Below are 18,434 nucleotides of genomic sequence, written 5' to 3'. Positions count from 1 at the left end.
AGCACCCGAGGTGCCCGGCGGCCCGGGATGGAGGGCGCTCTGTGGGGGGAGGGAACCTGAGGTGCTGGGTGGGGGGGCGACCGCGGGCTCCGGGGTGGTGGTGGGGACGTGCTCTCTCGCCCCCCCCCCCCCCCACATTGTGATACAATTCCGGAAACTAGCTGCGAGTGAGGAGCTTCAAAACGATTTCCTAAGTGGAAATTGGTGAGAAATAGCCCTGCCGTAGTGCGTGAGGCGGGATTCGAACCCAGGGCGGTGGAGGGCCGGTTCTTTCCTCGCGGGGTGCAGGTCCTGTTCCCCGGCAGCTCGGTCCGCGGCGGCGGGGTGGGGGGGGGTTGTCTGCCCTGCGGGGCGGCCGCCCACCCCTGATTCTCTCTCCCCCCTTCGCTTCCTGTCTCCAGGATTCAGAAGGAGCTGGCGGACATCACTTTAGACCCTCCACCCAACTGCAGGTGAGCTCCTTTTACATTTTTTTCCTTTTTTTCTGTTTAAACTTTTAGGTGTTTTTTCTCGTCATTATAAACTTTTGCTTCTGTTCTTTGGTTAATGCTTGTTTGGGTGCTGACATAAAGTTAACAGCTGAAATTGAATAACCTGAATATAACGTTTTGATGAGCGTCTGACCATGCAGTCTCATGTCGAAGAGAAGTGGTGGATTTATTTGGAGTGGACCCTTGTACGTATGTGTAAAGTGAATTCAAAGATGTATGATCGCCTGGTCAGGGATCTTTGATAGGTCATTAAGGATGATGTAAAACCTTTTAGATGCTTAGGTACATTTTAGTTTAGAAAATTGCTTTGCTGTCTTAATCTGTTATTCATGCTCTCTACTAAGCTGATAGAGCATAGAGTTAAATCAAGCACTGGATCCTCAAACTTCTATAAATTTTGTTGGACTTTGGGCAGACCTATTCAGGACATAATTTGTGGCTTTGATAAAAAGGTTTTGCCTTAAATTATTGTATAGATTTAAACTCTTCCATGGGGATATTTTTCCTAGAAATTGCTTTATTTAGACTGTATACATAATGTGTGTTTCAGTTTCAAAACAATTTGATACCAGCTTTTGAAGGATTTGGTGATGACTTGATTTTATTTAGAATAGCCATTTGGTCACTGTTGAGTCAAGGTGGAAGACTTGATGATTTTACTAAATCAGCAGTGAAGTGAGGAGGGACTTAAATTACAACAGAGCCATTTGAGAGAGATTAATTGTTCCATTCTATTACTCCCATAGTTTAAAAATTAAGTATAACAGTTAATCTCATTTTCAGTTCTCAGGATTGTTATTGGAATGGGATGTGAGGTTTCAGAAGTGTCCTAAACTTGTAGAGGTAGAGGAAGAATTTGTTACCCACAAGAAAATATTCAGTGGCTTTACACAGAATTTAAAGGGAGTCTGTGGAAATATTCAGGAATATTGAAAAGGGAAATGAAATATTTTGCTTATGAACACTGAACTTTCTAAACTATGGTTAATGGAGTAAATGGAAGCTTTAATACTGCCATTTTGGTAACATGTTCTTAATGTTGGTCAGATGTGGGATGTTCTTTAGTAAAATTTTGTCCCTGTTTTGTAAGGAAAGTAAGTCATTTTCAGTTTGAAATGCTCTTAAACTATAGTTTGTAACCAGTTAATCGTTCTGGAGGATTTCTCTTATGGCTGTTAAGAATCTTTTCAGACTGTTGTCCTGAACAGTGGAGAAATGGGTCAGGCTTAGGGCTGGGGTGGTTTCGTTTTTCATTTTAGTGGCATCGTTGTTCTGATGGAGGCCTGGAGCTTCCCTTGGTTGGTTGTGTTGAATCCATGGGCTTTCCCCGTGGTAGATCTGTGCTGTGTACTTATTGCCCCTGTCTGGTATGACGTCTCTTCCATGTGTCTCTTGTGAGTTCAGACAGCTTTAGCTGGTCAAGTTATCAAGTTTTTAAAGCATGGTTTCAAAACTTATAACATGTATCAAGGCATAAATGGCTTTCTTATAAGTGCAATGAAATTTAAAATTGTGAGCAATTTGAAGGTTTTCATGGAATTAATCACTTTAAAAAAATCAGATAAGTATACTTCTATTTCATACCATTTTAGCTGAGTTCCCATGTGAGAGATATGTGCTGCTGAACATGTAGAACTTCTTATCCTTGGAAAACCCTCCTAATTACCCCTTCAAGGTGAAACCTCTGACCATCACCTGTGGGTCAGGCGAAGCACCAAACTGGATGGATATTGGGTGGGGGGGGGGGGGAGGAGACAAACTTCGACATACTTAAAACATTTTGAAAAAATATCTCTGATTTCAGAGAGAACACCAGGCATTTTTATTTTGCGAGAGAAGCGTGTGTTATGTAGACTTTTAAAAGTAAAAACTGCTTTATTTTCTGAAGACGTTCTTCAGTAGAGCTGTTTAAGTAATATGAACTGCAGTTTCTACTTTTGGTTGGCTTACTAGCGTTACTGACAGAATGTTATGTAGTAACCCCGATATTCAGCTAACTTAGGTGAGTTTGGTTTTATGTTTTGTATTGGTACCTTATAGGATGGAGTTATTTACTGTTTTAATGTACATTGTTTCAGATGGAAATGGATAATTTGCAGATACTTTTTGAAGTTAGCTTCCAATTAAAATGTGAATTAAGTGATCTGTTGAATGTGTGCATTTTTTTGTACTTAATGTTATTCTACATGAAAGCTTGGTTCTTATGAAGTTGTAATTTCACCAATTGTAAATTATATTTTGAATGAGTTAAATAATTAGCTTTCAATTAACGTGTTTTATACCCTGAGCTTTTGTAGAACTGCCTTTCTTCAGTCAGTATTCAGTGTGTGGTTTTAAATTTAAACACATTACTTTATTAAAATACAGCAGTGGACATATAGGAACCTCTCAGTAAACCATTGGTTGTTGCGAATCAATGGGAGAGTGCCTTCTCCTGAAGGTGTACTGGATGTGTTCAGTAATTTTAGCACTTGGCAAAAATATTTGAATTCGAAGTTATTGAACTTCAAAACTTGTGTGAAATGCAATTTCTAAAAAAGTTATAATGTGTGAGCACATCAAGTTAAATCCTCAGTGTTTTATATTATGTCGAGTAGATTTTTTTAGAACAAAATGTGGAATATATTCAATGACGAGGTCAGAAGTATTTTAAGTGAATTTTAAAAGTTGCTGTATATTGCCATTTAAGTCACATTCCTTGGTATCTCTGGACTGTTTGGTTATATTTATATGTACAGATGTAATAGTCTCTCAACTCATGTACCATGCTTTTGGTTGTTAGGCTTTTTTCCCTGCATTTTGACTCTTAATCATTTAGGAAAAAAATGCTGTCCTAATTACTGTAATGATTTCCTACAGCATTGGATTGTAAAATTATGCCTTTTAGATAGCTGGTGAACTCTGGGCCACTACAGTCGGTTTTGTAGCTATTATTTATAGCCCGGGGCTCACGCTTTGCTTAATTGACTAGTTATAGCTATGTAACTAACCTGTAGCCATAAATGTCTGTAGGCAGTATGTCTGCACATAATAAATGACACATTTTGCCCAAGTCCTTTAAACTTCAGATTTCACTTAATAGATATATTGGAATTATGAGCAAATGCTCACTTAGTGCCTCGAAACCTAAAATTTAAGATTGGGAGGGGGTTCTGTTTAGGACAAAGTGTCTTCAAGAAGTCATTAAACATTTCAAGCATGGTGGAGAATAATAAAAGTAAGATTTCCTTTTATATTACTTTATTACATTTTTACCATTATTTTTCTGTTTCCTAAATATATAAACCTAACTAAGTCAATGCTTTTTATTTTGGGGGGAGAACTAGAATGTAATCAGATATAGTTGGTTTTAAAGTTTTACAGCTAAATCGCCCATTTTTAAAGATGATGTAAAGGCTCACATGAAGAGCATTAAAAAAAAATGTCAAGTAGTTCTCTAAGAAGCTTTTTCTCAACCATCTTTTTCTCATTTATTAAAAGGGCTGAATACCTGGCTGGCCTACCTCATAGCATTGTAAAGTTCAAATGAGATTAGAGTTTTCTGACTGTGTTAGATGGTGACATTGTTGGAACTGCCCATTTAGCTCTTTTTAATAGCTCATCTTTTTTCCTAACATTGCCTTTTATTGCTTGTATTTTAAATACAATTTTAGGCCATTACACAATTATGATATAAGAATGTGTGTTTTTGAAATGCAGAAGTTGTGGAGTAAAAAGTGGAAGGATCCCCCTCATGACCTCTTCTGATCCTGCCCCTTGCACAGAGATGCTCCAAGTTAGCACAGATCGTTTCTGTGAATTTACACTGTCGTATTTTGTGGTTTTATAAAATCTCCTGGCATTGGTGGTAATAATCATGAGATGTCAGTTTAGAAATCCCAGGCTGCTAACCTTGGAGTGAAAAGAGATGATCCTTTTCTCACAACAGTAAAGGCTTATACATCTCGTCCAAGTTTAGCATGTTTTGTATACTTGTTTGGGTTTAAGAATTGGGTTCAGCAGAAGTCATCCTGTACAAAACCCTGTATCATCTTACCTGCTAAAAAATGTCCTTCCTTTTATGTATCTTTCATTCATCTACTAATGCCTTAAGGATATCAGTGTGACTTCCAGCATCTGAATGATGTTCAGTATCATCATAATTGTCATTTGGAGAGTTACTACTACAGTGTGCTTCCCTGTGTGTGCAAAAGGTAGTGTGGAAAAATAGTGAGAACTGGGAGACTGGCGTGGCAACAGATCAAAGTGGCACCCAGAGCAGGGTCAGGTTCCTGAAATTAGATCATCACCTGGGGCCCGAGTGGGTAGGGAGGAAGGAAATCTGTCTAAAAGTGAATTGTTTCCTAAGTGAGTAGGAACTCTTGTGGCTGTTGTGCTTTACCGAATGACCACGTGTGTGGATTGTAAAACTGTACTGCTGCTGTTTCTCATAAAGTGAAAAAGAATTACCGTAGGGGGACTTCCTTGGCGGTCCAGTGGTTCGGACTCCGAACCACAGGGGACTGGGTTCCATCCCTGGTCGGGGAACTAAGGTCCCGCGTGCCGAGAGGCGCGGCCAAAAAAAAAAAATTACTGTATGACCCGGCATTCTACTCCTAGGTGTAGTCCCAAAAGGATTGAAAACAGGGACTCAAACAAATATTGAGTCAGTGTTCCTAGCTTCTCATAGTAGCCAAAAAGTGGAAACAACCAAGTGTCCGTCGACAGATGAGTGGATAAACAAAATGTGGTCTATACACATGATGCAACATTATTCAGCCATTAAAAAGAATGATTTTTTTTTTTGGCCGCACAGCATGGCAGGCAGGATCTTGGTTCCCTGACCAGGTATTGGACCCACACCTCCTGCAGTGGAAGCGCGGAGTCTTAACCACGGGACCACCAGGGGAAGTCCCACGGAATGAAGTTCTGATACATGCTATACCATGAATGAACTTGAAAATACTACACTGGGGAAAATAAGCTAGACAAAAGGACAAATATTGTATGACTCCACTTACATGAAATACCTAGAATAGGCAAATTCATAGTGACAGAAAGATGAGAGGTTTCCGGGGGAGGGGGAGGGGAGAATGGGTAGTTATTTCTTAATGGGGACAGGGTTTCTGTTTGGGGTGATGAAAATTTTGCAAACAGATAGTGGTGATCGTTGCACAATGTTGTCAGTGTGATTAATGGCACTGAATTGTACACTCTCCAATGGTTAAAAATGGCAAATGTTATATACTTTACCACTCCAAAAAAGTAAAAAAAAAAATAAGACTATACTGCTGTTAAAATGTTACCGGTATTTTGAGGGAAAATTGCTTAGAGTTTAGGAGGCAACACTTCAGGTTTTTGGGATTCATGTACAGGATGCTAACGTTAGGTTCCTGTCACAGACCATGAGTGCCTGTCACGTGTGAAAAGTCACTGCCTTCAAGGAGTTCATTGTCTAGTAAGCATGGTGAGAAATGCCCGTACAGATTTGGGATCGTACTTGGAAACGCGAAAGTTACTTGGAAGGTATTAGTAAATGCAGATAACATATTTTAAAGGTTCAGAGGAGTGACATATTACTCTGACCCGGGTGCGGGGGGTGTGTCTGGAGCAGGGGAGGAGATGAGAAGTGGGTGGGAAGAGTGAGGGACACCTGTGGGGGGAGTCCAGCGCAAGCAAAGGCATCGCAGAGGAAAGGCACGAGGGTGCTGCTGGGCGGCAGGGAATCAACCTGCAGCCAAGGACGGGAAAGAGCGGGGGAACCAACGGATAAAACGTGCGTCCTCAGTGTCACCGGGGGGCCTTCAACGTGTTTTACTGATACCGGAGAACAGCTGACACCCTTTTGAGCTGGAAGTGTAACCCAGTTAGAGCTGAGCATCTGGACAGAGACAGAGCAAGGGCTGCGTGGAGCTGCTGCTGCAGTAGTCCAGGTGGGAGGCCAGGTGGGCCTGGGTTGGGGACTGGTGGTGGCCAGCAAAGTGGAGAGGGGAGAGAGGTGGACAGCAGTAGAATCAGAGAACTTGGCCACTGATTTACATGTGGAGGACTTGAAAGGAGTCAGGGGTCTTTGGGTGTCGGGGAAGGTGGTGGCGCCAGTAGCAGCCGTAGACAAGGTGCAATGATGTGCTTTGTTGGCCACGCACAACGCTTAGCATGTTGCTGCTGCGCAGCAGGCGCTCGGGAAATACTTGCGTTTCGATTATACGTTTGAGCTTATTACGAATCCGTCATTGAACTCGCAGATCTACCTAGCCTACTTTTAGACTAGACAAATTAAATAGATTATAAACTCCCTAAAAGGCATGAGCCATGATTTCTGTCTTCGATTCTGATCCTACCTGTTTTTTCCCCCAACTTTTTAAATTTGAAAAATTCCAAACCACAGAAGAGTTGAAAGAATACTGCAGGGAACAGCAGCCTTCACCCTGATACGTCAGCCGTGCACGTTTCACCTTATTTGCTTTGCCTCGGTCCCATCTCCATATATTTACTTTTGCGGAACCATTTGAAAGTGAGGCACAGGCATCGTGACACTCGTGTGTTTAGGTTTCCATGCGTTGAATCTGAGGTGGGCTGGCTGGGGGCTGAGGCTGGAACCGGCCTTGAGGGTCTACATTAGATTTGAAAGTGGGTGATAAAGTACATACACCCTGTCACCCAGGGAAGAGGAGAATTGAGACTTGTGCTCTGAAGGATGCCGCAGACGAGGGATGGGAAAGCAGAGAGGACCTGGAGAAAAAAGACGCAAGGTAGGAGGAGAGCTGCGAGCCCTAGGGGAGGTTAAGGTTAAAGTTATGCTTTGCAGAGTGAGAGGAAAAAAGTGAAAAGGCGAGAGAGGGAGATGCAGTGTTTTTTGAACACGATTGTAGAGAAGGTAGTAGAATATAGAATTGAGGCTGTAAGTGGAGAGCGTGTATTTTGGAAGGCCGGTGGCCTGAACTTGATGATGGAGGGACGGTTTCTAGAGGACTGGAAGCCTTCGTGGTCCTTGACTAACAGTCCAGCTACTTGAAAAGCAACATCTGTCCCCAGTGTTCTTTGGTTTGTTCTTTCCCGGGAGACTTCAAGTTCCTTGAGAGCAGGGGTTATGTCTTTGCATCCCGACATTGTCTGAGAGAGTGGATAAACAATAATACGCATTTGTTAAATTAAGATACAAACACAAAAACCTAACTTGGGTCTGATGATTTAATGGAACGTCCTCATTACCCTCTTCAGAAAATAATGGCAAGAGCTGGGGAAATTGCTGTTGCATTTTACTGCTGTCCGTCGCTGGCAGTCTTTCCAAGTTGGCACCCAAGCGCTTTTGGCAATTTTCACCTTCCCGGAATCACAGAGGAGCTCTGGACTGCAGTGTGATACAAAAGATGGTGCTGTGGGCTAGATTGGGAAGACGTATACAGAAAATGCCAGTACCTCTGATTCGCATGCTTTGACTTTTTAGGATTATTGTTTGCCAACAAATGAGTATGGGTTTAGGAGTGCTAAGTAAATTGGGCTTTCCGGAGACGTTCCTCACATCCCAGGGCTGTTCCAGAGTGGGTTATGTCGGAGATGCTGGCATCGCCTGAGACATCTGACACATTCCCCATCATCAGTGGAGTGAGACAGGGCTTCATAATGGGCCCATTCTTATCCAGCCTCTTTTTTTTTTTTTTAATCCAGCCTCTCTTATGCAGTCATGCTCTAACGTGAAACAAAGGGCCTAGTAACTGGTGTCAGAATACGCTTCTAATCCTCTGGGAAACTTCCTACTCTGAAGGCTAAGAAGCTCATCAGAGCTCCTTGCTGGAGAACTGTAATCCAGGAACTGCTGTGTGCTAATGGTTCCTTTCTTGAAACATACATGCGAGTGACAGTGAATTGCTTGTAGAGTCCATGCCACACTGCATAGATGACAGACTTGTAGGCCAGAGTGATGTCTCACTCAGTCAGGAAAGTCCTACAGAGCCAACAGTTTTCATATGTCAGACATAAAACTGAAAGCTATCACCGGGTTTTGCTACTTGAAGCAGCATACTGTTCCCTAATACTTGAATTAACAAAGTAGTCAAAAACTGACCTCTGTCTGCTTTCTGAAGAACCTGAACATGAGAAAGTGAACCAGAACGTGACCAGGCCAGAATAGAGAGACTGTGTTATCCAGCTCTTACATAGCATCAGCATTGCATTTGTTGCAGGTGTCACCTCTCATTGTCTATAGTGACCTGTGTCAGTACTAAGTTTTAAATAGTAATAGTCAATGAGAGGTCCCAGTAAGGTCGACCACCGTTGAAATGATGACCGTTACGTGTAAGACCAGGAAATTGGGTGTTTGTATCTATTTAACTTGATAGATGGAAAATTGATGTGGGATGGACCCAAAATAAGTTCTATAGAAAAAGACATTGAAACACATTTTCAAATAGCAATAGATGGAGCAGCTTGGAATGACTCAAAGAAAAATTTTAGAGAGGGTACAGCTCAAGGAGTCAGAATTGTAGTCAGGAAGCAGTGCTGTGGAAGAGTGACAGCAGTGTGAGTGAATGAGATCGGATTCATTTCCAATGCAGGCAGACCTTTCGTTGCGCTTCACGGATACCACGGCTTTTACAGATTGAAGATTGTGACAACCTTGCGTTGTCAAGTGATGATCAGCATTTTTTAACAATTAAGTATTGTTTAGGGTGTTTACGTGGCTTTTTTAGACACGATGCTGTTACACACTTAGACTACATTGTAGTGTAAACGTAACTTATGTATGCTCTGGGAAGCCAGACAGTGTGTGTGACTCTCTGTGTTGCGATAATTGCTTTATGGCAGTGGTCTGGATCTGAACCCGCAGTATCTCCAAGGCGTGTCTTCTGTGTGCTAGGCTCTGTGGGTGACTCCACAGACCTGGCCTCTGGCTTGTGCAGCTTGAGTTTTAGTAGGCAGTACAGACATTAGCCAAGTTAGAGGATTAGTAAGTACAGGTTGTATTGACTCGTAGGAGAGAAATTAACAGTGCGGTGGTAGAGAAAAATCGCGGAGGGGGTTACTTAGAGAAGGCTTAGAAAGACATTTAGGCAAAGACCTGAAAGGTGAGAAGAAAGGAGATGTCCTTGTGAAAATCAGAACACATCCTTGGGAAGAGCAGCCCAGAGGGAAGCACACACACAGGCTGTGGGCTGCGGGAATCACATGATGCGGGAACAGTGGGAAGCCATTCAAGGTTTGGAAGCAGGGAAGTGACATTATTTAAGTAACGATTTAAAAGTCTTTCCCCACCCTCCTTGCTATGTGGGAAATAGCTGGGAGGAAGGCACGAGTTGGATAAAAGGTGACCAGGAAGGAAGGTGTGGCTTTATTCCAGGCAGCTGGTAGTTGGGACTTGGGTAGTGGCAGTGGAGGTGGGCTTAGAACCCCTGGACCTGTTGATGGGTTGCATTTGGCAGGTGAGAGAGGACTGAGAATGGCTCCAGGTTTCTGTAGTTTTAGAAACTAGGTAGATGATGGTGATGTTTTACTGGAATAAAGCGCGCGCGCGCGTGCGTGTGTGTGTTGGGATGAAGCAGGAAAGGAAAATCAGGTTTTTTGGATGTGTTAGGTTTGAGATAGATGCCAGTGACACATCCAAATGAAGGTGTCAAGTAGATGTTAGCTGTAAGTAATTGGAGTTCAGAGGAATATCGTGAACTCCAGACACATTAAAACTTGAGATGGGTATACACTTGGGGGACGTCAGTATATAGAGGCTCTTGAATGTTTGGGGAACATCTCTAGCTCACCTGGAGAGGAAAGGTATAGTGAGAAGAGGGCTCAGGATAAAGACTTGGACATCTTTAGTTAGAGGTTGTAGAATCTGAAGGAGAAGCCAGCAAAGAAGGCTGAGAGAAAGGAGGAAAATCAGGAGAACATGGGGTCAGAAAGCAGCGAGTGGACAGGGTTTTGCGGTAGAATGATGATCAGCTCTGAAGTAATCCTGCTTGAGGTGGAAGAACGTGAAGACCAGCAAGTACCCGTTGGATTTTATGACTTCACATTGGTTGGTGACCTTCACAAGACAGATCCAACAGAGGGGCTGATTTTTGAGAAGGAAAAGATGTTTGTGTTACTGTTCCCAACTAGAAGATTTCGTTGTGTTTATCAGGGAAGTGATTCAGTATTACCAGATTTTTTACACTAGTGTAGAATTTCTTAACGTATATTATTTCTCTTGGAGGCGGGGGTCTGTCATTTTCAGTGAATTCTCAAAGGATTGGGGCGGGTTCCTTTTCTCTCCCCCCACCAGAAAAAGTTCTGCTTTACTGGATTCAAGGCTTTTGTGATCTTTACTGCTAACATTGTGGTATGGATACCATATGTAAATAGTGCAGGATTCATATATCTTGATGAATCCCTTTTGCTGGACCTAATTTGAAAATACTAGGCAGTGGATAAATTGGAAAATCAGTGCATTGCTGCTGCCATCCTTAAGCGTTTTTACATGCTTTGATTTGCATCAGTATTTTGTGCTCTTCACACTTGTGAATGCACTAGAATGAGGGGGTTATACGTGTTTACTTTTTAAAAAAATTAATTATGTATTTATTTTTGGCTGCATTGGGTCTTTGTTGCTGTGCGTGGACTTTCTCTAGCTGCGGCGAGCGGGGGCTACTCTTCCTTGTGGTGCGTGGGCTTCTCATTCCGGTGGCTTCTCTTGCTGTGGAGCTGGGCTCTAGGCGCATGGGCTTTAGTAATTGTGGCACATGGGCTCAGCAGTTGTGGCTCACGGGCTCTAGAGCACAGGCTCAGTAGTTGTGGCACAGGGGCTTAGTTGCTCCGCGGCCTGTGGGATCTTCCCAGACCAGGGTTCGAACCTGTGTCCCCTGCATTGGCACGCGGATTCTTAACCACTGCGCCACCAGGGAAGCCCTACATATTTACTTTTAACACTGCATAAGTTACTCATCATAGTATTTTTTCATCCTTTTCAGATTGATTGTTATGTTAATGTTTTGGTACATTAGCTAAAATTGGATAATTCCAGGTACATTGAATGTACCTAGAACTCTTAAAGCATTATGTAAGCATCATCTTTCCAGTCATCTACCCATCACGTTTTATTAATTTGTTTCAGATTATCCCAGGCACTCTGGGTCCTGTGTAACTTGATAATTGACATCCCCTTTTCAGAGATTGGTTCTCAAGGCATGTAATTGTAAATTACACACAGTCAGTCAGGGGACGTCAAGACACCTAGAGTGATTGCTGAATGTGGTTAATAGTTTCATATGAGAGAATGTCCCACAGTGCAAATGTTTATCTTAGTTCTTCCCATCAGCGCAGTGCGGTTAAATAGCAGCTGTGTAGAGCAGTCCCGACGCCAGATTCCCGTTCAGGTTTGGGGGTGAGGTTGGGGGAAGCGCTGCACAAGCACCCTGAGTGACCTGCTTGCTGTCTTTGTAGTCACATCACAGAAGTTGTCAGTCGAAGCACTACCTTTTAGCGTCACAAATACGTTACACTTCATTGACATTAGCTGTGTTAAAAGGTGGGTCCTTTGGGTTATGAATGATACCTTTCACATCTTAAGACAATTAGAGGTTATTTTCTCATATGCCCTTATAGCAGATAAGTATTTGGAGGAGAAGTTTTTCATGATCTCTCCTGTTCAAATAACTTTGACAAATTTATGAGTTAAAATCGACGACGCAGAGGGACCCGTTTTTATTTGTATGACGTGAAGCTTCAGACTTCAGTCCTGTTGCTGGGTCCACCTGGTGAGATGCGGGTAGCCAGTAAATGGTGTCCTTTGGGTGAGTCGGTGACTCAGGCTGCCTGGAGAAGTGAGAGCAGAGGTCTGGGAGTGTTGACCGTAGAATTTAGAAATTTTCAGGATTGGGAGACATTCTGCTAGTTCAGAGTATTCGTTGGAATCACAAAAGCATTAGGTACTGCCAGAGAAAAGCAAATGGTCCCTTGTGGAGCTGCAAGTGTTTTGGCCACATGGCGCTTTGCTCCCCAAATAACTTAAATTTCTCCTACCACCACTCATAACCTTCCTCCTTTATGGGAATACATCTCAGTTTTTTCAGGAAATTTATTGGAATTGGCTTTGTAAAATTTTATTTCTTAGAAGACTTTGCTAGAACACATTTATCCTAAAGAAAAGGAGATCGTTGAAATTGGTGTACATCAAAGACTCTGAAAGAAAACACTTGTTTTACAACAAGCACCCAGGAGGATTTTTTATATAAACATGAAAGATAACTTTCCTCTAACCTAAGTAAATAGTTCAGTAAATGTGTGTTAAGTATTTATAGTAATGTGTGAGCAGAGACTGGGAGTAAAGATAGCAATGCCTTCTGTTACTTAATAGTATATGATACTGCTTTGGCCTTGGTCCTTTTTCTGAATCACTTTAGGAAAGTCCTCAATGCATAGCTTTATTCTTCAGATTGGCAGCCCCCCCAGAAAGTGCTGCTTCTTTGTAGCTCAGAATACGGAGATGTTTCCACATCCAAAATGTATTTATTACATAGTAGACATTGCCGAGTGATATGGACCAGTCCTAAAATAAACCACATGTTAAGGACGCAATTCTTGTTAGAACCAAAAATTGAAATTGGTTTTCACTCTGTCTGGCCACACTGCTGGATTCCGTGTAGATGTAAGGATTTCTTCTACTGTATTTTACTGTAACTATTTGCATTTAGGTATATTGGGAGGAAATTCTGTACCTGTAGTACCTGCAAGTTAAAACACATGACTATGAAAAAAACCCTAAAAAGCTATTAAGGTCTTGGAGCCCAAATTAATTGTTATGATGGAAATTTTGTAGCTTGGAGGATTGGATGCTCCCTCTCTCTGTTTCTGTGTCTTGTTTACTATGAGATGAGTGAATTTTCATCCACAGATGACTGGTGGTGTGTTTGTCTTTTTCCAGGGCCATTCTTGAAACCTTTCTACATTTAGAGGTTTGTTACAGTCCAACTCTCATTGCTTTCCAAAGGTTTATTAAACTTCCCAGCCTGGTAGTGAGGCCCTCCAGTTCTGAAGCTTCTCTGAGATCCCACAAGCCCCTAGAGAAGTGTAAGGTTTGCTGATGGTAACATTTACTCCTTGCCATTTGACCTGGAAGTGCAGGAGAAGAAATGCTGTCTTGTTGAAAGGGCTAACTCAAGTCTCCGATACTAATGACATTGCCGCAGGCTTAATTTGCGATTCCCTTTCTGGTTGCAGTCTTTGTCGGTTCACTCTGGCATCTCTGGCCCCTCATAGCCCGCTGTGCTGCCTCCTCTCCCGGTCCCTTCAGAACAAAACAGTTAGCCAGTTGGGTGAAGTTTTCTCGGTCTATTCTGAACATACTCGCTCGAGCCAGAAAACACATAGTTTGTGACACTTGACTTTTTGAGGAAGAGATACGATTGTGTGTATCCAGACTATATATGTGAATTGCTGTTGGCCTAAACTTTGAAAGTATGATTCATTCCCCAGCAGGTATTTACCAGGCCCAGTAGATTAGTAATTGTGTTTCTTGAATGAGTTTTTAAAATAATGTAACATACTGAAAGCACATGATTTGCATCATGAGAATTGTCTGTAATAATAACAGATTTTTGTTTGTTCCAGTTCAGTCTTATTACTAGTTTTGCAAGTACATGAGGCCTGGCTTGGTTATCAGTGACTCAGCTTGGGTGGGCAAGGCGTCTCCTGCCTGCCCCACCTGTGTTCCCCGCCTGCCTGTCTCCCTGTGACCCAGGCTGAGCAATACAGCTCATTGACAACACTGCCGGCGCCTTGGTCTGTGTCTGCCCTGGCGTGTTCCATGCATGGCCCTCTGACTTAAGACACAGCTGTGATCAGCTGCTCCTCAACCATATTCAGTCGCTCATCCTAACATATAGTGGGCATTTCCTGTTGTGCCAGGTACACAAGACAGAGCAGTGGAAGAGCTCTCGTGGAGGTTACATTCATATGGAGGGAGGGACAGTTTTAAAAATGTACAGAACAGCTCTCATCACAAGAAAAAAACTTTTTTCTGTTTCCTTGATTTTATGTCTGTATGAGATGGTGGATGTTCACTCCACTTGTGTGACAGTATTTCATGATGTGTGTAAGCCAGACCGTTACACTGTACACCTTAAGCTTACACAGTGTGTTATAACAGGTGTTACACTGTACACCTTAAACTCACACAGTGCTGTACGCCAATTATACGTCAAAGAAACTGGAAGGAAAAATGTACCAAAAAGTAATTTCAGGTAACAATACTAAGAAATTAAAACAGAGAAATGGCATTAGTGAATGACAGGGCAGGTGGGAGCCTTGGTGATGCCACTTGGGGGAGATGGCCCTGAATGATGACAAGGACCCAGCCATGAGAATGGCATTTTTAGGCCCAAAGACAACAAATAGAAGACTGGACATTATGAGTGAGGGTGAAGAGTAGTAGAAGATGAGGTAGGCAGGGGTCCGATCTTACTGATTCCGGTAGAAGGCCATTGAAAGTTTTAAGTAGAGGAGTGATCTACCACCGTGCTTGGCCTGTATTCAGACAAAATTTCCAACTCATAAAGAGAGCTTACTCTTTGTAAATATCCTTGGTTTTTGTTTTTTCTGTTTGTTTGGGTTTTTTCGGCCTTATGAACAGATTCATTGACATTTCTTTATATAGCAGTTCTGTTTCATATGGATGTAATAGATCTATCATACCTATTACATCTAGATGTAATACATAGAATATGTAATACATAGAATATTCTATGCTGTGCAGACTTCAAAAATAGAATAAAACTTAAATAGCGATTATAGCAGCTAACACTTATGTCATTATTATTGTTACTCCCCTTCTACGGATGAGGAAGGAGAGGCTTAAGGTGGTTACCCAGCTTGCCCAAGGTCACTTAACTGGGGGAGCTGTGTTTAGGCCCCAGCCTTTCAAAGCCTGCATGCCTAACCGTCCTGCTCATACAGTAGCCCTGAATTGAACCTTACGTCACGATATCGCCTGTTCAGTTTTTACTCCACAGAACTGTGTTTAGATTAAAACACAGCTTATTTCACAACTTAGCCACTGACATTGTTGCATCAGGCTGGCCACTTACCCCTCTGTGTGTTCTCCAATGTAGGTTTCATCATCATGGCATTCCTCTTTTAAAAATCGAAGGACTCCAACTGCCCTTAGAGTTAAGTACCCCAGTTCTTTATGTGATGTAGAAATCCTTTACAGCCTGATTCCAGTCCACTTGATCCTCATCTTGTTACTTCTGCACCCTCACCCCGCCCGTAACTTAACTACACTCAGCCTACTCCCTGGAGCGTTCTCTCTCCCAATTTCTATCCTTATTATTTTTCAAAGCACAGACGAAGGGGCTTCACCCCACACAGCTCTCTCATCTGTCCCCCATTGGCACTTTATACTTACCTCTTTACAGCATTTATCACACTCACTTACCATTATTTGTGTTTTCTTTAAAATGCAACTGTTTTATTTCTTGAGCCTAACACCAGGAGATGCCTAAAAAGTTTGAATGATTACTGAAACAAATTATTTGACTAGCAGTAGTTGTATAAATGTTTCTTCAGATGTTAACATCAGTCACTAAGAAATTATAGTCAAGTTGAAGTGATGAAACCAGTCAGTTTTAATCTTTCATTGGTAGAAACAAAACAAAGTTATTTCTGCTACTTCGTGTAAATGTAATGTTTGTCCTTAAGATTTTAAATATAGGTGTAATTTTTAAGAAAATTAAAGAAAATACGCACTATACCTAGTGATTTAAAATTTAGATCAAAATGAGAAGATGGGATCATGCTTTGGATACCAGTGTTAGGTGACGCACCTGCTGGTAAAGGCATTGAAGTTGCTGCATTACAGATAGATGTAAAGTTACTTTTGCAGTAAAATATTAGAGTAACGGTCACCATCAGAAAAAAAGATTTGAAAAGTTTTTTAAAGATGTGCGAGGGCTTTCTCCAGTTGTGGCAAGCCGGGGGGCCACTCTTCATCGCGGTGCGCGGGCCTCTGAAAAGTTTTATTTGACTAAAACGATAAGCTGAGCATTTATTTATGTGTCTCTCTCTGTGTGTATAGCACTAAATTAGATTGTGTGCCAATAGATGCTCTCAACATAAAATGACATGAAACAGGTAGTGAACAAGACACTGTATATATTAAGGTTCGTTAGTGACCTAAGATATAACTGTTTGATTTTTTTCTAACCATAGTTCCCTTTCATCTAAACCTTCTGTCCGGTGATCCGCAGTGATTGCCAGTTGAGTCCCTGTTGCAGCACACCTGCGGGAGAGGGACTAGCCTGCCTATACCGGCCTTGCTTTCAGTACTGAGTGGAGGGGAAGGGAGAGGAGCAGTTAGCTGGGGGCTGGGAGGTAAAAGCCCTGCAGCGGTTCTGAGGGGCCTTGGAGAGGGAGGGGGGTGGCCTGAGAGGCAGCTGCTCCCTCTTCTCTTCTCCTCTCAGGGTGAACCAGGGGAAGGCAGTATGAACTGGAGGGTTTACAGACCGAGGGAGTCGAAGGGAAAGGTGGTCCTTGGGAGGCTCTGAACCGAGAAGGGAAAGGGGTCTAAAGAGAGGTGACCTATTTCTCTCGAGGTCAGAAATGGGGTCTCGCTTGTTTTTCCCCACAGGCTACATTTACATCCCCACATTTGCTATTTTGTACAAATAAGATACATCTGAAAGAGAAGCAGAAAAAAGCAAAGGAGAAACCGTGGATTGATTGGCCCTGCTGGACCTGGGTTCCTGGGAAGAGGAGCCCCAGAGTTTGCCATTATTTCAGAATTCCTAGAGAAGCCCCAGCGCTGTAAGATTGTGGACATGCTACACGCTTCCCGTCTCCCCTCTCCTTTTTACTACCTCGATGGCTGCACACCTGGAATTTTGGCTCTAGAATAATTTAAAAAACATTTTTGCCAAGAAAATATCTTTGGAAAAAATCATGTATGTATGATTTTTTTTTTTAAACTACTTCCTGGCCCTTCAGAACTCTTTGTTTTTTCCCCTTTGCCTTTCTTCCTCCCTCCCTCCCTCCCTCCCTCCCTCCTTCATTCCTTCCTTCCTTTCTTTCTCTCTCTCCTCCCCCTCCCATATGTCTTTCTGAGGTATAACTGACATACAACATTATATTAGTTTCATGGGACTTCCCTGGTGATCCAGTGGTTAGGACTCCAAGCTCCCAATGCAGGGGGCACAGGTTCGATCCCTGGTCGGGGAACTAAGATCCTGCATGCCACACGGCCAAAAAAACCCACAAAAAACAAAACGTTGTATTAGCTTCAGGCATACAGTGTGATGATTGGATATTTGTATATGTTTTGAAATGATCACCACAATAAGCCCAGTTAACATTTGTCACCGTACATACTTACGGGATTTTTTTCTTGTAATGAGAACTTTTGAGATATACTCTATTAGCAGCTTGCAGCATGCAGTAGTGTTAACTGTAGTCGCCATGCTGTGTATTGCATCCCTGTGACTTATTTATCATTGAAAGTTTGTGCTTTCTGACCACCTTCACCCATCTCCCCCTATCCCCCAATCACCGATCTGTTCTTTGCAGCTATGAGCTTGGTTTTGGGGTTTTTGATTCCACATAAAAGTGAAATCATATGGTATTTGTCTTTCTCTGTCTGACTTATTTCACTCAGCATACTGCCCTCAGGGTCCATTCCCATGATTGCAAATGGAAGATTTCATTCTTTCTTATGGCAGAGTAATATTCCACTATTTGTGTGTGTGTGTGTGTGTGTGTGTACACACACATCCCACATCTTTATTAATTCATCTGTCAGTGGGCACTTGGGTTGTCTCTGTATCTTGGCTGTTGTGAATAATGCTGCAGTGGATGTGGAGATATAGATATCTTTTCAAATTAGTGTTTTCATTTTCTTTGGATAATACCCAGAAGTGGAATTCCCAGATCATATGATAGTTCTGTTTTTAGTTTTTGGAGGAACCACCATCCTCACCAAATGTTTTCATTGCCACCAACAGTGCA

The 18,434-nt window shown here is 42.3% G+C and overlaps 1 protein-coding gene across 2 annotated transcripts in view; it reads left to right on the top strand.

Annotated features, from left to right (window-relative positions):
* UBE2E1 (ubiquitin conjugating enzyme E2 E1) overlaps positions 1-18,434 on the top strand; it is a 76,746-nt gene that overhangs the window by 5,505 nt on the left and 52,807 nt on the right. For both annotated transcript variants that reach the window (XM_079922473.1, XM_079922472.1), the window contains one exon: positions 402-452. In XM_079922473.1, coding sequence (XP_079778599.1) covers positions 402-452 — 51 coding nt within the window. The remainder of the gene's footprint in view (positions 1-401; positions 453-18,434) is intronic.

Source organism: Stenella coeruleoalba (assembly GCF_951394435.1).
Source record: "Stenella coeruleoalba genome assembly, chromosome: 5".
Classification (NCBI taxonomy): domain Eukaryota; kingdom Metazoa; phylum Chordata; class Mammalia; order Artiodactyla; family Delphinidae; genus Stenella; species Stenella coeruleoalba.
This window is presented reverse-complemented; position numbering and strand designations above follow the sequence as displayed.